The sequence below is a fragment of the Oreochromis niloticus genome, linkage group LG6 (genome assembly GCF_001858045.2).
Source record: "Oreochromis niloticus isolate F11D_XX linkage group LG6, O_niloticus_UMD_NMBU, whole genome shotgun sequence".
Lineage (NCBI taxonomy): Eukaryota > Metazoa > Chordata > Actinopteri > Cichliformes > Cichlidae > Oreochromis > Oreochromis niloticus.
In genome coordinates, this window is record NC_031971.2 from 40,671,944 (window position 1) to 40,699,235 (window position 27,292).

The window sequence follows — 27,292 nt, forward strand, 5'->3', positions numbered from 1 at the left end:
AGCAGAAGCACACCGACTACAGTTAAGGCACGACTCCTGTAATCAGATTTTAGAAGGGCCAATAAAGAATAAGACGTCATGACCGGATCCATAACCTCCCTCCTTCCTCCTTTCTGACCTGCTCTCCTCCTCCCCCTGAGGGACATCCCCCTTTCCTCTTTGCTTTCCCGCTCTCCTTCCTCATTTTCCAGGAAATGATAAAGTGCACACATTTCATCACCACGGTAGCTCCAGCTGCCGCGGCCCGCTCTATTCATCACACTCTCATGCAGCCAGGCCCTCGCAAAGCTATGACGGTAGGAAGCTCCCTCCCCAGGCTGACAACGGCCAGCGAGTAAGTGTGCGAGTACTCGTGAGTCAGACGCTGCATCTGGGTGAACGAGTGCATCCGTGAAGGGTGACGGCGGGAAAGAAGCCGAGCCGAGAGCAGACGAGAGGCGCGCTGAAGTCGCTGCAAACGTGTAGCAATATTCAGTCGTGGAGAAGAAAATCCTCTCTGATGATGCTGCGCGTCTTTTTGTGTGTGGTGCATGAGGTCACCGTTTCTGACACGGATCAATAAATACGCACGCTCAGCTGCCCGCTCCTCGCCACTCTGACACACTTTAACCCCGTCGACGCCTTAGTGTTCACCGCTCGTGCCGTCTCCCCTGAGTGCAACGACCCTGATACTGAAGCAGCTTATCCATCACGGGTGAGTGAGCACGCCGCCTGCCTGCTGCTCACAGCAGACGGGCTGATACAGACGGGACACTGGGAGGACGAGGGGACGGAGACGGATGTTTCCTGGACGACAGAAAGACACAGCTGATGCAGGCTCAGCTCAGACTTTGGAGCTTCTGCTCAAACGTAAACATGGTTTTCGGATCCATCCATTAATCTGCTTCCTGCTACTCGCCCAGGACATGTCCACACCTCGCTCTCCCCAGTCGCCTCCTCCAGGTCTGAGATGCGTGTCCTGGATCTGTCCTCTGGTCTCCTCCCAGCTCCGCCTCTCTGGTTACTGCAACAGGCCAGTGCGGCATCCACGTCTGTCTCTCCTGCACATCTCTGCCGTCACTTGAGAACAAGACCTGAACATACTTCACCTCCATCACTTGGAGACACGATTCCTCTCCCAGAGTGGGCACTCCACCCTCCACCCAGCTGAGAGTCATCGCCATCAGATTTTAAGGTGCTCGTTCTCATCCGCACTGCTTCAATCAGACCAGTGAACGACCTCTGTGCAAGCTAACGAACCAACAAGATCCACAAGACCGCCGACACTCTGGACCCTCGTCCACATCTAGAAATATCATCCAAATCTTCTTCTGTGTTCGAAAGCCCCTCACAGGATGCTGTCACTCGATATTTGAGCAGTTTTAATCGTGATACTTCAAACCTGTTGGCCCATATATGATTGAAACACCTGACAAACTCACTCAGACACACAGTGTCTACCAAACAGGTCCCGCAGCACAGAAGTCTAATAATCAGCTCCAGTTCCTGCTGCATAAGAAACAATAGAAGTCGGACTGATCAAAAATATTCTCATGATGAGCATTTTTACCATGAATGAAGCGAAACATCAGGTCACCAAAGGTCATCAGTGTTGGGGAACAGTTCCCAGCAGGGGCCCGTGCACCCGTCAGCTTCCCTTCCTTGTTCTTTTCTCTGCGGCTCGAAGCTGATGAGAAGCTGTCGTCATTCACTTTCTTTCCAATTAACATTCGGGCACCAAATTATGTCGACTCATCAAAACGCCGCCTCGTTACGCAGGGTGAGAGGAAAAGTGGGGAAGGAGATAAACACACGTGCAGGCGTTCAGAGTGTTCAGAGATTAGCGGCGCCTTCTGGCAGCGTGTCGTGCATTTTAAGAAGCACCAGGCAGCGAGGACGTCTGCACGCCGACGTTAAGCAGTGAGCACAGAGGTGGAGGCAGCATCTACTACCAAGAGAGAGCGCCTTTAAACAGTTTCCTGTGACATCACAGAATTATATCATTCTGTCCAGTCACTGCGCTCACCTCCACAGTGAGGACATTTATAGCCACACTGACACATCTATAGAACATGAAGCGTACTTATATTTGTATTTTATGGAAAATAAACTTTAACATCATGATTAGAGCTCCAGTTTCATGGATGCTTGTTTAGGTCGACGTTTTCAGTAGTCATCCTCTCACGTGCTAATTCTTGGAAAAGGCTAAAATAACTCTTGGCTGTAATGTTAACGCTCTCATCAGCAGCCGGGGAAGCAGCGGCGCGAGCCGACGCTGTTGAGTGGAGATGGTCTCTGCTGATTCGGTCTCGTCTGCCTGGAGCCAGAATCCTCCGGTTAATCCACATCAATATTTTAGGCTTATTAACAAATAGTTCAAGACCTCTCATATTTGGATTAAATAGGTCATGAAAAATGAAGCATCAAAGCTGGTTAGTCCAGTGATTTGAAACATTTAACATTTTTTGGCTACAATTTATGAAATATTATAAAACTGCTAAAAAGTTCTGCTTTAAAGATATAAACATGTGAAAGTGACAGGAAGTAGACGAGCAGACTAAAGTCTGGACACGGACAAATTTGAAGCCTTTTCGGTCCTGTTGTTATGGGAGCAAACAGAGGAAAGCCGAACTGGGCAATAACACAAAGAAAACAGATGATTCAGATTCCTCCATCGTTTACCGTCACCGCAGGTTTGCAGTGTCTGATATCTGACCATCACCACAGGAGCCCTGTCAATAGTTACTGTGGGGTTTCCTGCACTCTTTGTTGTAATGAGGTGGTTTTGCAAACCGCTCAGGTGCTGCTGGAATCCATTTCATCACGAGAAACAACAGTCCAGCTTTAACTTTAGACAAGAAGGTCCCAAAAAACTCAACGACTTTAAACGTTTCTTCAAGTTCAGCTGCAAAAACCATCAAACCTTCAACCTACATCACATCTCAGCACCAACAGCTGTGACAGTCCAGCTGCTGCTAGGAAACCACTACTGTACACACCTGTAGGACCTGCTCAGGTATCACACCTGAACCTTCGACGGACTCCTAAGAGTCCCCATGTGAGAGTTTTAGTTCGAGGGTGTTGGTGGTTTATTCTTGTTTCTTGGTATTTAATACTCGATAGTCTGCAGAGGTGACAGGTGACCTCGCCTTCTATCAGCTGAGGATGTTTGGGTCCTGCTGGACTACAGATTGGCAGAAAAGGTGCCAACAGGTGCCCGGATGTGCCAATTTTAAATGTATTTGTTTAAAATAGTTTGAAAACCTTTAAAATGTGACTTTATGTCCCAAAGTCTGAATCCTGTTGAAGAGATCTGAAATAACCAGACGGTACGTTTGTCATGCAGTGAGTCACTGTATCCAAACACATTCATATTTACAGCCAGGCTGGGGGCAGGTACAAAGAAATATCCACTAGTAAAGCGCTGCCCCCTGCTGGTGAGGTTTCCGTTTAATTCTGCAGATGGTTCCTTGGAAAACTGCTGGAAAAGCTCCGGGTGACGACAGACTGAAGCAGGCAGTGAAAACAAAGAGTGTCCAAAGCTGATCTAGAAACATGACTCGTGTCAAAGTCCAGAGGTGTCCAAACGTCCGACTGCACACACACACACACACACACACACACACACACACACACACACAGCAGGGTGTGTTTGCACGGCTGCTCGGCCCAAATCGCCTTTCTTTTTCCACAGCACTCAGTCTGACACACACACACACACACACACACAGCAGGGTGTGTTTGCACGGCTGCTCGGCCCAAATCGCCTTTCTTTTTCCACAGCACTCAGTCTGACACACACACACACACACACAGTCCAATCATGGCTTTGAATCAATGGCCACTCTGGTTGCCGAACGCCCCCTCCCCCATGGTTCATTTTCATTTAGCAGATGCATTATGGGTAGGGAATGAAAGGAGCCCATCCAATTTAGCCGAGACACAAGTCGAGTCGTCTGGATCACGACGTCTAACTAACCGAGCAGGGCTGTTCTTTAAAGCAGGCGGCGGGCGCTTCACCCTCCTGAGTATTTCCTTCTGTTATTAAGGCGGAGCCTGCAGGGACACCGAGCAGCCAGGAGAGGTTGGAGCTCCATTTGATCTGAATCTACCCGAAGTGCAGTGCTTCCTCACATCCTGCGAGCTCCGTCGTTCCACAGCCACGCTCAAGAAAATTTCATGCATAAACCTTAAATGAGTGTGTGTTTCCCTTTAAATTCACTTGTGATTTATAGCTGGTTTCAATCTGATCAATCAATATAAATGAGACTTTTCTTTTTTCACTGGAAAATGAGTTCAAATGTGGTTTTCACTGCCCCGACGCTGGGCACTGAGATGGACTTATTTAGGAAGATTAAAACACACATTGATTTGTTTTTTTTAAATATTAATAGTGTGCTGTATTGATTTGGCTTTCTTCTTATGAAATATCCAAATTAAATGGTTACTTGGTAAAAGGCCGGGAGATTAAAAAGAGAGCCCTCTGTAAGGATGAACAGCTGGTTGTTACAATTAAATTTCCCTTTTATTTCATCTTGTGATGAAATAAAAGGGAAACTGTGCTGCGATGTTCTACTCTAATGGGAGATGCATTTCCTTTTAATTTACAGCTGTGAAAGCAGGAAAGAAAAGTGCTTTTCTGATTTTCTTCCTAGCTACACATAGCTGTCATAAAAACACATTTTCATTTTGTGAAGTCCGACTGAATCTCCATGCAGAGCACCAAAGGAGGTCCCAGCAAAGATGTTTCTTTCTTTTATTCTCAGCTCTAACAGCCATGTGGCTTTTTTAACAGACATTATTGACCATGTTGGAGGAGGCTGGACTGCTACGCTATTAGCTAACAACAACAATAATAATAATAACAATAATAAAAAGGATGCCTGTTAATTAGTGCTCCGTGACAATTAAAATTCTTTAATTTCACTTGCCAAAACTGAAGCACAGGTTTCTTTAAAGGTCTGTTACCACAGTAACCTCACAGCAGCCATGTTATTGGTCACATGATGTCATTAAAAATGCTCCAAAAGGCTCCAACAGCACGAACACGGTGCACTGGTCCAGTTCAGGGACCCAGTTAGCTGAGGTGTAGGTTAGCAGAGAGCTAGCAGCTACAGACGCTAATGTATGTACACCTGTCACTCAGTGGGACGACAACAGCTTTAAGCCTTAACAAAATGCAGACAAGTTAGTCAAAATAATAAAAATAATAATCTATATGGTTGCTATGAAGGGGGAAATTTATACATGGAAGTCTATGAAAACTGACTCAGTTTTAGAGCCGACCTCCAAGTGGCCACTGGAGGAAGTGCAGCTGTTGCTGCTCATCTGACTGTAGCTCTGCTCAACAGCAGCTGTAGGTTTGAAATGTACGCTACATAAGCAAAGGTTTGCAGCACGCCTGTGCTCCCCGTAATCACGGTGTTCCTCAGGGGTCAACCTTTGTACCCCCGTTCATTCTGTCTGCACAGACTTCGCCTAGTGCACTTTGTTATTGGGTATTTCGCACATCCTTGAAAGTCCTTTAACAACTTTCATGCACTGCCTCTTGTTTTGGCATCCATTCAGTTTCAGAGAAGCTAAATTAAGTATTCAAAGTAATTCTGCATGCCGCTGTGTGTAACAGATGGAGGATAACAGGCTGTATGTGATGAGGTCAGTGCTTGCACACATTATTGATGCTCCACATGTATGACTTCATCTCCCACATCCTCTGGCAGCAAGATTAATGGGATTTCTTAATGCACTGGGCATACAGGAGAGAGAGGAGGAGGAGGAGGAAAGATGATGAGGAGCAGAAGTCAAATGAGAAAAACGAGAGAGATGAGATGATGAGATGAGGTATGACAGAGTGTGGATGGCGAGGGGACCAAAGCTGAGCGAAGAACAACCGCGTCGGCGCCGTTGTTTGTAACCTTGAACAGTCTCGTCAATTAAACGCACTTGAATTTACGAGGGTGAGTTAGACACAAAGTTAGAGGAGGAGGAAAATGAGCGAGGAGAGATGCTTCGTTACTGACAAACACAGGAAAGCAAGAGGTCAGTGAGCAAGGCGTGCAGAGAAGAGGAGCCTGGATGGAGCAGGAGCGCTGGGCCTCAGCTGTCTCAGTGCATACAGGAACACATTACCAGTGAATACTGCGATACTGGCATTTGAGGTTTGAAGAGGAGAGTGTTCTCTAATTAACAACTACCCAAAGGGGCCATCTCCTGCTATGAAACAAGTCATTCTCCTCCTCCCACACTGACATCCATCAACTGCTCTCCCTACAACAGCCCTCCCTCCCTCTCCGCCTGGCCTGGTAGGAGGTTTTAACGAACTCAGTGAGAAAGAGTCGAATTGGGAATAGACTAGAAAGCGAGAACAGACAGAGAGGCAATGAGCTGAGCCAGTGAGCGCTGGGCGTACTGGAACATCTGAGCTGAACCATTATCAATCAACACACGAGATTTACTCAGTCGTTTAGCATCATGTTTGCATGCAGCGCAATGCAATTAGTGCCAGCAATTCACACAGTGTCTGCATGCACGTGTGTGTGTGTGTGTGTGTGTGTGTGTGTGTGTGTGTGTGTGTGTGTGTGTGTGTGTGTGTGTTGTACTGCATAGACTAATCCAGGCTGGAGGCAGAGCAAACAAGCTGCCGTTACCGTACAATCTAATCAACATGCTACGCTCAACTTCCTGTGTCGATTTGTAGTTTATTTTACCAAGAAAGAGTAAAAACTTCCTGTTAAACACGAGTATTTCTATGACAAACTACACGCTAATTAGCATGACCATCTAAATGATTTTAGCTTCTTTTGCCATGAAGTGTGTACAGTTAGCTACATGCTAATGCAGCAGATGGCTATCAAAATGTTGCTAATTAACAAGGAAAACTACATATTTTCACTTTGCCAACACTTTCAGCTGATTTAATAACAACATTTAGCTTAGTGGAAAAAAAAGGAATTGTCATACAGGGCATGTAGCACCATCTGTAAAGCTAGCAAACAGTAGCTAACAGTGATGTCACACATGACATCAGCTGGTCATGTGATTAAACCCCTGAAACACTGAGCAGCTGTGGATTTAAATGCTTTTACATTTGACTCGTCATCCTTGAGAGGAAGAATGACAAGTTTGATAATGCTGATGTCATAGCCCTCCTTTAAAAGTGATGCCTATCTAAGCCACACCCACTCTCACCTGGAAAGGTGTGTAAAGCTGATTCAGCTACAGAAATTAGCCAGCGGATTAGCCTATACAGCAACTGTGTGTGCGGTGTTTGTCCACAGTGTGTGCTTCACTCACTCCACGGGGGGGTTGATGTCCTCAGCCTTCGTCTCGAAGAAGCGCAGCACCTCCTCGCTCTGAGAAATCTGAGGAGGGAGTCGCACCAGCGCCTGCAGAGAGAGAGTGACAGTGAGCGCCTCTCTGAAGACGCTCCACAGTTTCATCCTCAGACTCTACCTGAGCAGCTTAAAAATAAGTTTGAGTTTAAACAAAACTGTTTATTATATTAAAGCACGACCTGTATATAAAAGATTAATGAAGACTTTAAAGCAAACCCTGATTTATTCCTTTCAGCTCTAAACGGAACCACAAATTACAAAATGCACTTTATGTTGTATTCAGCAAGACTTGAAAACAGTGATCGAGTTCATAAACTCATCAGAATAATGAGTAGCGTTAGAATTATTGTAATTTTACACCAATCAGCCTTCAGAGTCAGCGCCCCCTGCTGGTCAGTAGAGACACTGCAGGTCTAAGGCACCAGCTACACTCAGACATGCAGCAGAGATTATTGGACTTCAATCTCTATAAAGTGAAAATATAGCAGAGCTGTGTGCAGCTTGTATTTCTCCCACCGAGAGGTATAAATAAAAATATCATCAGTTTAAGTTTAGATCTTTGTTTCCAGAGCGACTGTTTTACATTTAAGGTTTCAATATAAGCTGAATGATACAGACTACAGACATCTACAGAACACAAACACACGATAAATGACTGTTCATACACAGAAGCACGCCGCAGTCAGAGACAGGATCACGTGTCCGTCTAAATATCTATATTTAATGATGTGACTGGCTCCAGCTGTAGAGTGACTCGCGTACAGCTCGCCGTGCTGGATCGTGAAATATACACAACATATGTGCGGCGAAGGCTTTTTATTTAAATTGCCACAGTCTGAGCTGCCTTCATGTTTCATTCATCCGATCCTATATTATCCACAGCAGAGGCCATGTGCACCCACAGCCGGCCGGACTTCCACCCCGCAGGCTCCGGGGAGCCCATCCTTGGAGAATAATTTCTCTTCCTCTGTGTTTGCCTCATAAACAGGATGCAGGAAGTAAACAGTGCGGCGTGCTCCATAACGCTGGCTGAAAAACACCAGTTTGCTGTAGCAACTGTAAACACTGGAGTGCTTTAGGTTATTTGGATAATGAAAAGGCTTTTGTGTGAACCTTCGCCTGTGCTGAGCTGAGGACCAGCTTCACTTCACATGTGTGGAACTGCTTCTTAAACTAGTCCCAATTACTGAGCTAATGCCTGCCTGACACAGGCGAGGAATACTGCCCCATAATTATGTGGGGAGACAAACATAAGAGCCTGAATCTCCCTTCTGCTCGTGCAGCTTTGAGCCAAGAGGAAGGAAGGAAGGAAGGAAGGGAGGAAGAGGGGGAGGGCATGATGGAGGATTAGAAAAACTAATAAGAGTGGGAACAGGAAGTGATAAGGAAAGTCACTCTGGAGCTGCAGGACTACAAACGCTCGTCACAAGTTTGGTTTTGTTGCTGGAAACAAAACCAGCAAACGAGGGACGAGGTCGTTAGTGAGATGGACTTTAAAATAATGGAGGTCAGTTTAAGGTGTGAAAGCTTTATGCAAACTACGTCGACCCTGCTTTCCTACAACATGTCCCATCAGAGCTCTCCCCCCCCCCCCGTCTGAACAGCTTGTGAAAGACAGCACGGATCGTGACCCTCGACCCCTGACAGGCTCGGGGATGCCCCCCACAGACAGACGAGAAGCTGGGGGATGTTTACCCTGCAGTAGTCATCGATGAAACGCAGACGCTTCATGGCCACGTCTCGCACATGACTCCTCCGGAACAGGATTTTGCCTGGAAGGGAGGAAAGGGGACAAAAAATAATAAAGATGGAGGTGAAGGCCAACAGAGGCAAGGAGAAGAGTAAATACTTCAGACATGCACAGCATCCCTAAAAATACACATTTAAGCTGATTCTGCAGAGCAGCCAAAGCTTCCTGTAATACTCAGACCTGTCAGGAGATGTCAGTAATGAATGACATCTCCGGCCCACACTCCGGGCTCCAGCTGTGACACACCCCCACCCCGTCAGGCCCGGGGTCGTGCACTCTGTTGTATAAGGAACCCTGGAATTACTGTTTAATGGGGAATCATCCAGCACAGACTTTAGTCCCATTTTTCCCCATGAGTCATAAAAACGGTGCAACGTTGGACCTGGAGCAGCATTAGTGTGACTTTACAGCAACAAGGCATCAGTCAACACTGTGATGTACACACACACACACACACACCTCCCGGGGACATGTCCTTGGCATCATGCTTTCCCTAACCATAGCCTAACCTTGGTTGGCCTTCAAACTTGTGGTGACCTGGATTTTGGTCCCCACAAACCTGCAGTGATACCAGAATATAGATGAAATCTGAAAGTGGCAGAAATCATACAATAACTTTCACTACATTCATACTTTTGTAAACGATCCCTTTTTAGTTGATCCAGCCAAAGAGAGGCCACAACAACATGACTGCTTCACGCACTGCAACCTGAAAAGTTTGACCTTAAACACCATCTAACTGCACATATTCTCTCTACTGAATCTACAGAAATCAAAATCAACCAAAACGTGACTCACTTCTGACCGGGACACGACCCCGACCAGCCACTGATGTTCCAACGAGGAGCTCAGCACACATTAAACAGCCGCTTACTGACCAATCAGTGCAGGGAAACAGCGTGATCATTAGCAGAAGATCTCTCAGAGCTCAGTGTGCCGACAGGAGAATGGTGTGAAGTTAAGTGAACCTCGATATGTTGAACGTATCCACAGTCCCCACTGTGGGGCCGTGAGCGTCCTCTTGAATATAAACAAATTCAAACCCACTCACTGTGTGAGCTCAAAAACACCCAAAACTGTTATTTTCCTCCAGTTTTTGCATTTATTTAATAATCAGATCTTTTTTGGCACTTATTGGCTTCCATACACAAAACTGTAGAAAAACTGCACACTTGGTGATTTCTTTTTCTTTTTTTTATTGCCGAGCTCTGAAACTAAAACGCTGTCCTGCAACTTCAGACTGAAAGAGTCCATTAAGAATCGCGCGGCTTAGAGTCCGAGCTGAGGCGTGCATCCGCAGACAGGCGGTTATGTTTGCGTGTGGCGCCACTGGCTTTCTAGCAAAGTGGGAGGTTTGTGTTTGGTGGGTTTCCAGATTGGTTTTGTTTGTGAGTGTGAGGACGAGGAGGGCTGGTGGGAGGGGGCGGGGCTTTAAAGCTGATGCTGGGACCACGTGTGGGCCACAGGGCTTAAACAGAGTGTTTACCAACATAAACTGCTGTGAAGACACAGAAGCCTTTTACTGCCTGAGCACACACGGAGCTGGAATCTCCATGGAGAACACACACAGGTGGACACACACAGGTGGACACACACATGCAGCATCGTGCTCACTGCTGCAGGTCACCATCAACCTGAATGTGAGGAGAGACGAGTGTGTGTGTGTGTGTGTGTGTGTGTGTGTGTGTGTGTGTGTGTGTGTGTGCTGTCAATCTCACACACACAGACACGCGAGCGCCGCATAATCAGGCGATCACATTCATGCATGATCATAATGTGACTCAGACGCTCTGCACATCCAAAAGTGAACATCACACAGACGCACAGGCACCAAAACACAGCTGAGATTTGAAAGTCACAGATAATGCCTCATCAGCAGTAACACACACACACACACACACCACCAGTAACCAGCTCACACTGACGCCCCACGAGTGCCAGTCATACATTATTAATATGGGAGCCTGTTCAGATAACGAGAGCTCGGGAGCAGGCTATTACCTGGGAGAAACGGGATGATCCTCTTCTTCGGGTCTTTTTGCCCTCCCTCAATTGGGAACTTGTCGAGTATCTGCATCTGTGGAAACACGAGGAGAGGAAACGGCTTTAGTTTTATGTTCGGCTCAGCTTCACGTTTTAGGAATCATCTGCCGTCTCTTCACGAGATAAAGATCGATATCAATCTCGTGAGTCATGTCGAGTGTAAACCTGAAGCCAGGAGGCAATTAGCTTAGCATAAACACAGCTAGCCTGGCTCTATAGCTCAAATCCTGAGAGCAGCTTGAGAGATCATTTTCACCCACACGGAGAAAAACCTCAGATAAACGATCCTGCATCGGTGGATGAAATGATTCCAGGATGGAATTCCTTAAAAGCAAAACGTCTTAGACGTCAGCTTGTGTGCATGTTACCTTTTTAGCTCTAGTTATAGAGACAAACTGTTTCCTTATTTGTGAGCGATATTCAAAAATGTTTGACTGTCATTAATTATTTATATAGAAAAATGGGTTAGGCTCAGCCTCGAGGCCTCTGCAGCAGTAAATCTTTAGCCGTGGGTTAACACAAATATAAATGCACACGATCTCATTCTGTGGCCATGTGTGGATGTAAAGACAAAACACCATGGAGGAAGAACACTGGGGGACAAAGAGGAATGCAAAGATGAATTTAAAGATTTAGATCAGTTATCCAAGACAATGACACGTGATCAGAACGAGAGTGGAGCAGCAGCCGATTAACTGTCAAAGTTTATCTTTATTAATTAAAGAAATCAATGATGTGCTCACTCCTGTGTGCACCCTCAGTCTCTCAAACACCACAAAGTTGGGAAATGATGCAGTGCTGTCACAGCAGGACAGTTCCACATCACTGTGGGACGCCAGGAGGCCACACAAAAAGGTAAACGCTATAAACCAACCGTGGACATGAAGCCTAGCCCAGCTACCACAGGGCTGGTGACCAATCAGGTTTAAAAAAACAAACAAACAAAAAGACAATAATTTAACATGAGGACAAAGACCTGTAGCAGTTAGCTTAGCATCACCACCACAGTAATGTCTGTTAAACACAAGCATCTCTTTGTATCTGTTGCTGCTGGAACATGTTACTATGAAGCAAACATATTGCTGATACCAAACTTCCTCCTGAGTCTTCCTCACCAAACAAAAAGAATGAAGGTAACTCTTAAATATGAAGTAAGACAGCCTCAGTCAAACTAGCAACTTTTAATCTACTAAAAACGCTTCTTTACCATCATTAAACAGTTTTTCTGCTCAGGGGTGATTGTGCATCATATCGAGGGTTACACCTCAGCCCCAAAGCTGCATGCTGGTATCAATAAGAAAACAAGTCCACCAGCACGCCGTTGGTCCGAGCAGCAGCGGTTTCATGAGCCGCAGGGTTCACGGGAGTCAAACCAGCATGAACGACATGAACATGGTGAGAGAAGTGCTGACACCAGAGCAGGAGCTGCAGAGAGGGAGCGTGCAGAGCGAAGCATAAAGACAAAGAAAAAACAGGAGAAAGTCTAGAGAGAGGGGAACACAGCAGATTCCTGCTCTTTTCCACTTTCACTCTTCAAATAAATCAATCAAGATTAGAGAGAAAGCAAAAACAGCAAAGGACAGATGCAGAGGGTTAGCAGGCATACTGCACAGCACTGCAGCAAACGGATTCCTACAGAATCACAGACGGGAAGGAGCATGTGTGCACACGTGTGTGCACGTGTGTGCAGGGGGCTGAAGTCCATAAAGAGGTATAACAGGAGCTGAGAGCTGTCGGCGTGTCTGTGTGTGATGGCTGAAAGCTGTAAAAGACCTCGGGGAACCCAGTGAGCAAACAGCCGGGTGGGTCTCTGGATGCAAGAAGATACCCAGAAAACACTCGCACTAATCCCCAGCGCCCACTCCGGAAACATCCGTCGCCTGATCCCGTTTCCCCCGTCCATCTGTCAGTCTGCCTCCACCTTTTCATTGAATTCCTGTCTTTTTTTCCACTCATCCACTTGGCTGAAGTCTTAGAGGATACACTCCACTGGCAATGCCCAACTCTTTTCCTGTAATGCTGCCATGGCGCTAAACGGTTTGGATCCTGCTCACAGGATCTGTGTCTGTGACACACGGATGGATGACGGACGGCCCCCAAACATTTCCCCAATGCTGAACCCGCAGGTTTATAGTGTGACTGCGCCGCCGTTTCCACTTTCTTAATGAAGGCAAAGATGTAAGGTGCGGCACGTGCTCACCTGCGTGCAGGTGCGACAACCTGAGAGGACAGAAGTAACCGTAAGGGTCGTCATGTCAGCTCTCAGCCGCTGTCATGTTCAAACCGCTGACTTTTTTCTCAGTTCAACACACTAATTGCACGCCCACCCCCACGCCCACCCCCACCCTCCTTCTCAAACTCTGCCGGTGCAGCCTGAACTGATCCACTTGGATCAAGGTCAGCTCATTATTCGAGACACTCTCCGGCTGGTCGAAGCTTGTCCTGAAATACACGTTTTCCTGTCGCTGCTGACAGATTCCTGGCAGGAGAGAGCGTGCTCACGACCTGCCGGGAGTTACAGGATCACCGAGGGAGAGAGAATGGTGAGAACAGGTGGGACGGCGGGGATCAGGTGACACAGCCACGGGCACAACTGCTCTTTTACATGGATGCATGCACACAGGCTGCACATGCACGGCCTGCGAGCGTGCACGTTTGCAGCACGATGACAGACGATCAGGAGTCCAGGTGGTAAAATTCCACTCTGAGGATGCCAAAGAGAAAGAAAGAAACGCCAAACCATCGCTCCACTTCTCAGACTTCACTGTCTCCTTGGTAACCAGCACAGAGAGAGTGTGAAGAAGAGTTGTGAAGAGATGTGATTGGATGATGCGGTGCAGCTCTGGACCACTGGTGTAAATGTTGGGAGTCAGGTAAAAAAAAAGGTTCTTCTCCCCTCAGAGTGGATCCAGGATGCGATGATGTAATGCTTACTGTCCTGCTCGCGCTGACGCTCGTCTTATTTCCACATTACCACACGAGCTAAAAGCATGAACGTGATCAGAGTGTAGTTACTGAGAGGAAGCTGGTCTGTAGTCCTGAGACAGCCTCGGGACTACAATTCAGCAGAGTCCAAAACAAACCCTTTAAAATGAAGCACCACAAAATACCAGCTGAGCTCCTTCAGTGACTAAATGAGTGGGGTCGGTCCCACTTTATACAGAAATCCTTTATTAATGACTCTGCTTGTGTTTCCCATATCGTTACTTTGTCTATGCCAGATGTTCTAAAATACATTTCATACATCTGTGTGAAAAAGACAGACTCCTGCCTCCAAATCCAACAATGCTGAACGGCTTTCCTAATGTTTGTGTGTGTGAGGGTGTAGCTACTTCTCATAACAAGACGAGCATGCAGGCCATGGAGGCAGGCTCGGTACTGACAGAGGTAACTGAAGGAAAACACCGGACAAACCATATGGTAGAGCAGGGGCGGGAACTCCAGGCCTCGAGGGCCGGGGTCCTTGATCCAACACAGCTGGTTTAAATGGCTAAATCACCTCCTCAGCATGTCTTGAAGTTCTCCAGAGGTCTGGTAATGAACCAATCATGTGATTCAGGTGTGTTGACCCAGGGTGAGATCTAAAACCTGCAGGACAACGGCCATCGAGGCCTGGAGGTCCCCACCGTTGGGCTGGAATGACCAAACAAGTACCAGTACAGTACACGTCTCACACTCAGTAACAGGCAGTACTTCATTTTTCAGTAATCGCTGGTTCTACACTGATGGTCTCAGCCACAATATTAGGCATGTTGTAGCTGATATAGCAGCACTGACACAGCACTAATCTCCATGTAATTAACACATGTGAACGCTGACGGCTCGTGCTCTGCATGACTGAACGTAAACCGTCCACCATTAATGACACCGGACTACAACTGTGGGTAAGTGAAATATCCACTGACTTATTTTGCCTCTTTTTAGGATGACGACAAACAGAATGCATATAGAAAACTAACATTTACCATCAACAGTCTCTAATAATCAGGACAGTCTGTGCACTCTGATTGCAGGAGAATTTCCACCAATCAGGAGCCAACAGGGCTGACACACATGGCTGAATTCATAAAAACATCAGTTTGAATTTTGCAGAGTCCTAAACATCGCTGTCCATCTTTGATAGGTCTATGATTTCCACACAGTCACTGAGGAAGTGTAGCTTATTAAACTTTGAATTCAGTCCTCTTCCCCAAACTCTGTGTCACAGCTACAAACCGAGTCAGAAAATCCAGATATACAGAAATATATTTGGATGCACTTCTGCCTCAGTGGCTAGCATAGATACGCAGGACTGGACTTCATGTCTGCTCTCGAAGGAACTGAGCGAAGATTAAAAGGCTCCAGTAAAACATTCGTTTTACAGTGATTCAACTGTTTATTCATTCATTTAGTCGACTAAAGAAAAAAAATCATATAATGTGCACCATAATTTTGTGAAAATGAAGGAAACTAGAACAGAGGCAAAGCAGGAAGATGTAACTGTAACCAGCAGAGGTCGCTCAACTTTTCCACATGAAACCTAAAGAAATGTGTCTCTGTAATGAAAACCTAGAAACATCCACCTTAAAGAGAACGTTCCAGCTCAGCGTTTGGTCAAACTGGCTTTAGCAGTGACAGTTATTATAAGAGCGCTTTAGTCTCACTTTAGTCTTCGTTCACTCCAGTTCAGCTTCATTCAGGAACGACGGGGCTCAGAGACTAACAGCAGCTCTGTTTCATGCACATGTGCTAAGAATAGAGCCGCTCTATAAGGAGCTGTGAGAGTCACTTGGCACAAACTTGGGGGATGCCACAGTGCCATTATAGCCAACTGATGCCTCACTTCCTGTTGTGGGTGATGTGGGTTTACCCTGGGCTCTGCAGGAGTGGAACAGAGTGGAATGGAAATAAACACACACACACACGAGAACTACTGCAACAACTCATGACCGTCCTGACAAAGCAACCATGTGATCTGCTGAGTGAGGCCGCAGGCTCGAGCATGCTTCTCCTCACTGGCGAGCGCGCGATAAGGTTGCTGCTCTCGCTGTCGTGTCAGTATGCAAACATCCCGTCACAGACAAACTCAACATGCTCGCGCTCGCTTTTACACCCCGGAGCTGTCAGATTCCCCCTGCTCATTCCCAGATCCAGATTTTTATACTCGGACGCTACCAGAGAAGCTCGGCATGATTCACAGTTCAAAATAATCCTTATGTACATTAATACAACCCTTCGTTTGTTTAGCTGTTTGAAACAAGCTCCCCCTTCTTCAAGCCAACCATCTTCTGATTGGCTGCCCCTCCCAAAGAGAAGCCAGCAGTCTGAGCTTTGGGTCAAATGTCGACCTCATTAATTGAAAATCTGGACGTGTTTAATAAAAAGATTCACCATTATGACAGAAAACAAGGAGAAACATGGCGGGTCTCCATTAGAAAGCTTCCTGAAAGCTCGAATCCAACAAGCAGAAACTAATGGAGCACATGAATCAAGCATGAGCATGCATTAGCACCCAGCAGTGTTCAGTTTCAGAGAGGCAGATGTCTCAGATTATGGAGGGAAGGCGTTCCTTTCCAACCACAATCACTCACAGTTGTGCCTCTAAATTTAGACTGGCACCCTGGCAGCAGATCCGGACAGGTCGCTGCCCGTGGTGGGCACATTATATCAGGTCGGAACATGATATGCTGGATTCCTGAACGCTTTAAGCAGCGAATGCATGTGTGGGAGTCAAGCAGGGGGCTTGGATTTGTCTAAAAGTTGAGGCTCTGTTCATGAATATGTCGACGCCACAGGGTGTTCAACCCCACGTGGCGAGCCGGGCTCCCCTCGCTTTCAGTACGACAACAGGTGCAGGCGTGTGTTGATGTTCGTCCATCTGCAGTCACTCTGTCATCACTACCCAACCCCAGGCTGCAGGGCCCGCTGTGAGCTTTGGAACAAGGCTCGAGAAATGGACTCTGACTGGGAAACTCCCTTACTGGAGTGAGATCCTGTTTTCTCTAGAGGATGAACCGGAATTCCAGCTTATCTCAACTCCTTGTGGCATCTGCAGTCACACGAATACTCACAATCAGACCAACAGGAAGACCTTTAATCTTTGCAACATTAAAGGGCTTCAGACAGCATTTGTTTTCAACACTGAGTATCTGCAGCACTGCTGCCTCTACTGCAGGTTCACATGAGCACCAAGCATTGTGTCTGTAATAACTCTGATATATAAATGTTAGCTTTGAGTCATATTCCTGCATGCTGTGCTAAAGCATGTTTGCAGTGGGTCTTCCAGGAAGCTGTGCGAGGTGTAACGTCTGCAGGTCCCTCACCGGACTAAAGTAGCATACAAACTAGGTTTCTATGAGTTTTTAGCAATTAATTAGCTCAATTCAGTTTTATCTTATTAGCACCAATTAACAGCCACAGTCACCTCAGGCTACTTTACAGTAAAGTAAAGGCCCTGCAGCGCTGAGAGACACGCCAACAATCAGACGATCTGCTCCGAGCAGCGTTTGGCGACAGAATCACTCTGAGAGCAGATGCTTCTAATTTTAGCATCATCCTGTTGATGATTGGAAGCGGTCCTACATTTGTTTAATGCACGTGTTGAAGGACATATCCCAGTCTCCGAGGTTCCTCCCAGTGTTCCTGGAAGCCGGGTTAATGCCACCCAGAGTCGGGATGTAGGGCCAAATATAATCAGCTGTCAGCTTTGTCAGAACCTCGAGGAAGAGGACAGCCCACTGAAGTTTTAAGACTTTCATTTCTGCAGTTTTAATCAGCCAGGAGTTTCTCTGGTCATGTGACAAAAAGACTGTTTAAAAATCTCTCCCATCTATGATTTGACCTCCGAGCTGTGGAGACGTCGTGTAACTGGTTGATATATCGATACTTCCATTTTTAAAATCACCGAATTCCGGTATCGGCCTAAAAACATCGGATACCAGTCAGGCTCCCGTAGTTACTGGTTTAGCTGGTTTTAAAGATCAGCAGGTGAACGTGCGGCCACAAATTTCGACTGAATCTTTGAATATTCGGCACAGTTCACTCTGGATCCACTCCACGTGGCAGCTGAAGGTGCAGCTGAAGTGGGTAATATCATCCAAGCACTCTCACTGAAAAACCATTTAAGACTCGTGACTGGCCTGCCAGTTGTGTCAACTCTGTGCTGGAGGAGAAGCTTGGCAGAAAAATGCGGTTTGTGAGGCACTCGAACAATCCACACGCCTCTCCGTGTCTATCTCAAGAGTTCGGCACAAGCAGCAGTGTTAAGGTTCAGACAAGTGGGTGCTTCGCTCACAAACGGCCATTAAAAATACATTAATCACTGACATAAAACAGCATTTGCTGTGAAAACCTGAAGTCTGAGTCGGTGCGCCGAGTGCAGAAGAGAATGAAAAGAAGCCGTTTGCTTTCCCCTCACAGAGTTTATTTTACTGGTGTTTGGGCTGCGACGACTTGATTTTTAATCCATAATAAAAAGCAGTTTTGAAGGGCAAAATTAATCAAAGAGTGACTATTTTATCCTACGAGCTCTGCCCTTTATTTGCACCCACAGTTTAACCTCCTTTCACATTTAATAGAGGCACCGGCTAAATGTTCCACTGGCATTTTCAGGCCAGTCATCGCTTCAGCCGCCTGGCTGAGTCCTGCCGGAGAAAACCAACAATATCTTTGCTCTTTAGAGCAGCTGCAGCCTCGGTCTAGGGAGAAGAACATGGGTGTGTTTAGGTTGGGTTAAGTAAGTAGGCCAGCCAGCTTACAGTTACACTACAGGCAGAGAGGAGAGGCCCTCACCTGAGCCAGAGTTCAGTGCTAATAAAGCAGCTGAGGACCTAATTTAGCCATGCTGGCGGTCTCCAGAGTTTCCATGCTGACAGCCAGGACCGACCTCGGGCGGCGTGGCTAAACCACATTCTCCTCCCTACGGGGTGAATGTGTGTGTGTTGGTTCTCAGTGCACTGCATGGCTGAGGGTGGGGATGGTAAATGAGAAGTGAGGTTTGGAATATAACCACGAGTGGGCTGAGAGAAGCAGGAGGCAGAAAATACTGGAAACCAAGTGGAAGAAACCAGAAAAATGTGGATTCGAATTAGCCGTCCCTGATTGGTGCCAAGTTATTTATACACAAGGAACTCGTGGAGAGGATAAAAGACTGTTTTATGTGAAATCAAACTTTGGACCAACTGTTGTGTGTTACACATTCATGAACTTGCTGCCGTGACCTAATACCAACCCTGCTGTTAATTTCCACCAGTGGTCACGCACAGGACGCCAACGGGAAACAAAATCTCACTGAGACCAGAATTATAACTGTGACTATAAACCAGTTGCTCCCATTCATAAGAACTGGGCAAGGTTTCATATCTTTTGCATAATTTTGGCGGTGTTGAGTAATGGTTCGAGGTTTTTTGAAGGTTTGTCACAGTTTTCTCTGGACTTTGGCTGCTTTTTCACTCAGTCCTCAAACTGCACAGACACCTCTGAGTCCTCGAACCGTGAAAAGGCCCCCAACTCAAGATCAACCAACGAGTCTACACATAAGAGAAAAGCTGGCAAAGACTCAGTTTTAAATGCATCTTTAGACTCTTTGTTACGAGAAGCCAAAAACACTACATTCATTTCCATTTGTTTAGCTGAAACTATGAACAATGCCAAAGATAACACAGTCTGACAGGCATAAAATAGCATTTCTACAGAAGCACGTTGACTGCAGAAGTGCTATTAGCTGCAAACTTGGTCTCAGCATGGTGTGCAGCGTGTCCATGCAGAACAGAAGAAGTGACAGGCCTAAAAAAAAACTACAGTAGATGAATAATATCTGAAAATCACATCATAAAGAAACAGAAAAACAATCCAGCAGAGACCTGACGACTAATCTGTACCTTCAGCTGATCCATCTACTGTTCACTGAAGCCTCATCAGAAATGTCTGCGTGGACGAGCGGCTGTCCAGAAGCCATTCATAAGGAAGGGACGCAGAGAGGAAAGGCTGAAGTATGAAACTTACACAAGAACTGAGGGAGCATTCAACATGTGAGGAGAGTGGTGAGCGAGGCACAGCAGCAAGTGTCTGCAGACATCGCTGAAACACGGTGCAGGGCTGCACTTCAGACAGTGGTGCTGGAGATCCTGTTAAAGTTGAAGGAATTATGAACCTGAGAAAATACCATCAGATTCTGATCCAGCATGCAATTCAATCTGGAAAGCATCAGGATGATCCCAAACACACATGCTAGTCACGGATCAGCTTCGTCAGAGCCCAGACTTCAGCATCATGAAGCAGTGACGGATCATTGTGACAGAGAACAGAACAAAAGGCAGAAACATCCAAAGAAGACCTTTGAACGTCAGTCCAAAACTATTCCTGCAGACTGCTTAAAGACATAATAAGAAGGCTTCCTCAGAAACTTCCAGCTGTGCTGCAGAATAAAGGCGCTCGAACCAAATATCGACTTTCAAGCTTGTTAGAGTTGGACAAACTCTGTTTTTGCCTCTGCAGTGGATTTTCATATACATTAGCTCATGTTTCAACACATTCATGCACCTATGCCCCATGCTCAGAGCAAAATATGAAGAAATTAGAGGTGCTCGAGCCTTTTGCACAGTACTGTAGCTGTGTGTCTGAAACCATCGAAGAGGCAGCACACCACATCAAGTTTCCAATAGTGAAACATTTAATCAATGAATGCTAAAACTTACTATCCTCAAACAGGTGAGACCGGCACGCTAAAGCTGCAGAAATGTGCATGCATATTTCCGTGCATTAACATGTAAACGTTTGTTATTACGCAGCGGTAACACTTTTGCGTTGCTGTTTCCATTTGCACGCTCACATTTTTACCATTTCCTTTTAGGGACATAATTAATTCCATAGGGTCAGCATGCAGAGGCCAACTTTCCAAGTGTAAATGGTATTATGGTTTGTTAAAGGGTTTTAATTCAAAGGTCTTTTATTTCCTTTAAAGCTCCTCCTGTGTCTGCACTATAAAATGTAATCCGACTGAGATGGAGAGGTCCCCGCGGGGTTAAATTGGATCACGCCGTAATAGAAAGACTGCCTGGGTAATCAGGAGAAAACGCCAGCATCTCAGGCATCACGCATACACCCACATGCAAACGTGTGCATGCACGTCCACGGACACGCAAACTGACGAGATGTGCACGAAGAAGAGCGCCGAGTTGGCGAAAGCACTCGACCGCGGGAGGATAGAAGCTGCGGTGGATCGGCTGGGGAGGAGATAGGAGGGCGCACAGGTGGTGAAGGTTGAAGCCAGGAAGGCATTTTTGCAAAGAGCCAGAGACAGGTGAAGAAAACAGATATGCAGGCAGAGACGCAGATCGACAAGTTGCAGGAGGTTGATGTGAACGAAGAGTGTGAGGCAGCAGGGGAGACGTGACGAGTGCGGAGGGAGGCAAACGAAAAAGGGAGACGACAGCATGAGAGATTTTCCCTCATCTGTTATCTCTGTGCTCCTCTACCTCGACCTCTCCCATGTGTCCTATCCTGCCTGCTGTTTACTCAGTCCTTGTTTATTAACCTACAGGCAGCGAGATAAAGCTGGGCTGGGACCGGCCACCGATACTGCAGATAAGGAGCACTGTGAGAACTTCAGTCCTGGATTCAGCACAAGTTAGTGTTTGGAATGACTGATGGGAGACGTTCCAGGCGTTAGCAGAGCGTAGATGGCGTCAGATTAAGGAAGCACGCTCGATTTACTTTCAAATACACAGCATTAGACCGAGGTTTCCTTTAGCACGTTTATAGCATTAAAGAGCAAACAGCAGACTGTGTCGGGCAAGTTTCAGCCCACATTTTAAAACTAAAAAGAGCGAATCTTAGTAACAACTGAGGAGTCCTGATGTCACTAATTTGCAGGACGCACTGTATGACACATGGATGTAGCTGCTGGTTTGCATATTCCTGCTATGAACTGAGAAAATGAACACACTCCTTGGTTAATGAGTTGTGAGTGATAAATCGTTAGCATATGAATCCTGAATAATCTCCTTTCTGACTCTTTGAATTATCATAATTTACAAATGTGCTTAATGTTTTATTCGGTGGGGCTTTAAACAAGTGGCCGAGCGCATAAACTCGACTGCTCTGTGACGCCGCAGGACCACAGGTACTAGCATCAGGATCTCCATGCTGCAAAGCTTTATTAGTGATGTTTTGACCATGAGTGGTGCATAATCTTCATGAGTGGGCCTAGTTTGTCTGTGCAGATCACAAAGGTCATATCTGTTCTGGTGAATCGTCCACTCTCACAGTGATTTGGGGGAAGTGTAGATGTTACCATGCCGTCCTCGGGCCGCGGTGATGCCTCGCTGCGCTCACTACTGATTGGAAGAGAGCCCAGTCCAACCCACCAATCAGTGGATTCTCCTAGTTGCTGCCCTATTTAAGCCCAACAGGGCTGCGACTCAGGGTGGGCTGTGATTTAGTTGATAAATTCCTACAGGCAGACACTGGGAGGATGTGTTCTGCTAACAGGCAGATACTAGGTGGAGTTACTCGCTGCTGCCTGAGGCTGGGCCAGGTTTAGACACATACTCACACACTGCACACACACCAGGAGCAAAGGCAGCGGTGCTTTCTTCTTGGCCAGGAGTCAGTTTGTAGTTTAGTCATCCTGTGAGCTGGTTGGTTTTGTTCCCGTCTTTGATTTGGCAGCACTCTCACGCCCTTCAGTTTGTCCCGTTCTTGCTTGTGGACATTAAACATCGCCACCAAAACCAACAACATCTGGTTGCACGTCGGTTCTCTCTCCCCCAACTCAGCTGGGACGCGCTCCTGCAAACATTCCCACCATCTGGTTCCTGAAGTGAAGCGTCTTCCCAGCAGCGCGTGAAAGATGCATCTATCCATCTTCTAGATGATCTCTCTGGGATGCATCTTCAGCGCTCTGCAGTGGTGGGGTCACGGGGGGGGTTTGTGTCTTTAAACATTAGACCCAGCTGGGATTAATTAAGCCCCGACTTGCATCCCACCAGCAACCAATCACGGATCAACCTTTTAATCCAAAGTCACCGAGTGCCTTACAGACTGAGGCCCTGATTGGCTCAGTCGTTTGAGGATTTTGCAGAATGACCATCCTGCAAAGCCTCTCTGAGCACTTTCCAGTCTCTCTCCACCAGCTCCTGGTTCTTCTCACTTGCTGCTTCTTCCTTGGGCACCGAGTCCCAGATCGATCAGCTGTTTGTGAAGCCCGGTCGGAGCGATGTCATGACAATGTCTTCTGGAAACGTCGACTGTTTGTCGAGCTCCCAAAATAAAATTTGAACACACTCGTTGCTTCAGATGGGCCAAACAGTCTTCCTCCATTTTCCCAGAGTCTTCCTCCACGTCTCAGTCTCACCAGTAGCCGGAGTCATGTTTTATACTTCGTGTATTTATTTTTCACCCCACTGCTGATAACATCTGTTGTTCAGTCACTGAACAGTGAAAGCTGCTCTGTGCTCAACAATATCCGGACATACAGAGAACACCACCCGCCCTCTCTGAACAACAGACGCCGCAGGAGTGTAAAATAAATACTGTGTTATTCATCAAACGGCGAACAAAGGCACGTCATTCTTGGGCAGAAATGTAATGAAAAAGCAAAAAAACCTTGAGCAACTTCTTTGTTCAAAGCTCAGCGTGAAGCTGCCGGAGCTCTCCCAAGTTTTCATCGAGTCTCCTTCGGAGCTCAGCGGCGGAGAAGACCTTGAGCTGCACAGAAACACGAAGCCTGACCAGCTGAGCGTGGAGAAGAGAGAGGAAAGAAAGCCAGACTGAGACAGCCAGAAGTCTGTCAGCTACCACATACATCGCAGGTAACAGGCAGCAAAGGAAACAGAGGAAGCACACTGTGGGAACGTGCAGAGGCCTTCTATCTGCAGGCCGCCTCCGTATCTAATCAAATATTGCAACCGGCCGAAGTCGGGAGAAGAAGTGCAGGAGGGAGGACACAGCTGCACAGAAACACAAAACTACTGTAAAAATAGAGCTTTAAGTCTGCACTGACCTCAGAGTCGGGCCACAAAATGGCATGAAAACAGAATAAGTGACAGACGTGCAGCCATGAACTCCCAGCATGCACTTCATGCTGCCCGTCTCTGGGAGCGAGAGCAATCAGAAGCTCCGTGAGAAACACTGAAGCCAGAAACAGCTTCTGGCTTTAGAGGGTTAACTGGCTGTTTGTTGGTGACGACACACCAACGTTCATCGGTGTCGGGAGGCTTTGTGCTCATTATAAAGGCTACTTCATCTTGCCTTCAGCTTAACCACACGCAGCATTTCTGCTTCGTGTTTCATGTTTAAAACTGTTTTCTATCAGCGTCGGCTGTCGCGCTTCCTTCTGCTCGCCTCTCTCACTCCTTGAAACACTTCCAGTCACACTGCTGACTGTTTCAAGCCACGGAAACGTCCCACAAACAAATGAACTGTGCTCATTCATCCTAAATTTAGCCCCTCTCCCGATCCCTTCGCTGTGACTGTGGGAAACGCTGCATACTCCCCCCCTCTGCTCTGGGTCCAGTGAGGACCCGGCCTGTAGCCGTCTTCTCAACTGCTTGATTGAAACTGGGAGGGACACGTCCAGTGTTTGGCGTGTAGGTGTCCTTCCTTTGTCTGTACCTCCCGCTCTCTTTTCTCTCAGGCGCACACGCCCATAAATAAAATAAAGCAGCTTTTATCCTCGACCTGAAACAATGGGCTGAGTTACAGTTCATCCACAAAGCACCTCAAGGACAAAGAGGCTGAGCTAGCGCTCTGTCCATTCAGCAATTTGTCCTCGAGGATGGCATACCGATAATGCCTCGCGGTCTAGACACACGTTTCCATCAAACAGCCCACATAGAGGTTAGAGATTCACGATTCAGTGACCTTCTGTGTAAGCGATTTGACCACAGCGACTGTGTAATTTGCTGTGCTGAATATATACACGCTGCTGTTTTACCAGAAGCCTGCTGCTAGCATCTGTTAAGCTGCTTCCAGCCTTGAGACTGAGCAGCTAATAAAAGGGATTTTTGGAAAGACGTAGCATGAAAACCTCCCTGAGCCGCACATTCAGTAGCTGTAGGGAAGCTCGTGTGAGTGCGGACTCGGGCAAAGAAGAAAAAGAGTGCTTGTGAAGGCGCGTGCCGACAGAGCACAAATGAAGAGCCCTCGTAAAGGCGTGAGTCAGAGGCCTTCCTTCACAGAGCCAGGCCACAGCTTTAAATAGACAAACTTCAGCGGAGGCCCAAGGACACCCGGAGCGCCATCACCCGCTCCTCACGGCTTCCTGGAATACAAAAGCCTGTTTTGTAAAGAGTGACCTCGAAGAAACGCAGATGATCAGAATACTCATGTCTTCCACCTGCATCACCGGCGTCGTCATCAGCCTGAATCTTAATCCTCAGTACCGTCACTTACCGTTAAAGCTTTCATGTTCCAGCTCTCCACTGCTTCATCATCTCGTCATTATCAGTCCACCTTTCCTCCCGGGACCGCTGGCTGACCTGGGCTGCTCCCTGTCCCAGTTTCTATCCACCTGATGATTAACTCAGGCACTTCTGCCAGAGCTGCTCAGTCAGGTCTGAGTCAAAACCACATCCGTGCACAGCAGCCAGCAGGAGCCAGTCAATGAGGAGGACTGGTGCAAATGTATGTGCTTATGCTTCAGGTATGTGTGCTCCAGGAGCAGCTTCTCATGTGTCATCACAGCACTGCGCTGTACCAGGGCGTGTGGAAACACTGTCGATGACTCTGCCACCAAACAGAGCTCAGCGAGCTGTGAAACACAAAGTTTAACTGCCCAACTATTTATGACTATTTGGGGTTTTAGTCGTCTTGATGAATGTGAGCTGGTCAAAGCTTTGTGGCTAAAGAAGCTCTGAGGCGGCGGTGTCTGCAACAGCAACAAGCTCCACCGGGACATCGAGCAATCATACTGAAGGAGATGCAAGCTGCTACTTTCACGATGACGGAGCTCCTCCATCTCAGAGTCGGCCCAGACACCACTGGGAGGATGCTGGTTTCACAGACCAGATCAGCCCTGCTCATTTACTGGTTGGACACCAATCACAGCATTAATTAGTTTAGCAAACTGGTTCCAGATAGTGAGGGCAGCTAAATAATAGTGACATCTGTGACTTCCATCAGCAGCAGTTTATCTTTGACTTTTTTCATTATTTAAACGTAAACGCCATCGAGTGAAATGTCGGGAAAAACTGCCAGAAAAACCACCATCCAATAAAGTGATACTGGATGGACGACGGTGGCAGACGGAGGTAAAACCTTTGTTCTAGAGTGTGGGATCCAACACACTCCTAACAGAGTGAAAGTACAGAAAAAATGGTTCCCTCCAGGGCGATTCTGGCAACACTTTGCACTAATATATTCATTCTATTATCCGTAAATGACTTCCTTTTTCACAGAGGGACACAAAATAGCACTAATATGGCTCCTATTATTTTTACCTTAACACATTCTCTGCGCTGTGCAGACAGAAGCGCTTTGAAACTGAAGGATTTGTGAACTTCAGAGTTTTTGGCTACATTCAAACCACTCTTCATGTGTGACTAACATCAAAGCATGTGAGCTTCACTGCCCGTGCATTCAGCACAACATAAAGAGCTTGTTTCCGTGACTCAACCTATACAAAGTCAGTCAAAGCAACATCTGTGGTCCCTCTCATTTGGATGGCAGCCTGGAAGCGGGGCCAGTGTTTCCAGGAACACGGCCCGGTCTGGTTATTACTAGGAAACTGTCTTGGAATCCCCAGCGGTGTTTGCCAAGGATTTGGTTAAACTGCTCTCCGGCAGTTTCAGAGCTCCAGTCCGTGTTTTTCTCCCTTAGGGTTACAGCAAGGCGGCTTGAAAGCAGCGGGGACCCCGCAGCAGATAAATGTTTGGACAGGAGAGGCTCCAGGTCTCACTGGAAACAATGAGATCAAAAAGCCTCCATCAAAGCCATCGAGAGAGATCAAAGTCTGGCAGGGAGAACTTCACTCTGAGTGCACACACCGACAGAGAGGATTAGAAAGCTGGCCTGTCACTGCTGCCAGCGGTGGTTTTATTCATGAATGTCACCGTGGAAATGGAAACATCAAGAAACCGGGCAAGGGGAGCCGTGCTGGAGCTGAGGTACTGCAGTGCGATTTAAAGAGGGCATTTGGTAAATGTTTGAAATATTTACCAGAAGATTCTTCACAACAGAGCTGATTGAAAAGCAGCCAAACTCTGTT

The 27,292-nt window shown here is 46.9% G+C and overlaps 2 protein-coding genes across 6 annotated transcripts in view; one reads left to right on the forward strand and one right to left on the reverse strand.

The window, feature by feature from the left end:
• Positions 1-27,292, forward strand: part of LOC100707400 (high mobility group protein B2) — a 642,043-nt gene that overhangs the window by 357,680 nt on the left and 257,071 nt on the right. The gene's annotated exons all lie outside the window — the stretch shown is intronic.
• Positions 1-27,292, reverse strand: part of sh3pxd2aa (SH3 and PX domains 2Aa) — a 98,154-nt gene that overhangs the window by 52,453 nt on the left and 18,409 nt on the right. For all 5 annotated transcript variants that reach the window (XM_025908409.1, XM_019360520.2, XM_019360524.2 and 2 more), the window contains exons 3-5: positions 11,065-11,140; positions 9,009-9,085; positions 7,273-7,364 (exon numbers count right to left, since the gene is read on the reverse strand). In XM_025908409.1, the coding sequence (XP_025764194.1) occupies positions 7,273-7,364; positions 9,009-9,085; positions 11,065-11,140 (245 nt within the window). The remainder of the gene's footprint in view (positions 1-7,272; positions 7,365-9,008; positions 9,086-11,064; positions 11,141-27,292) is intronic.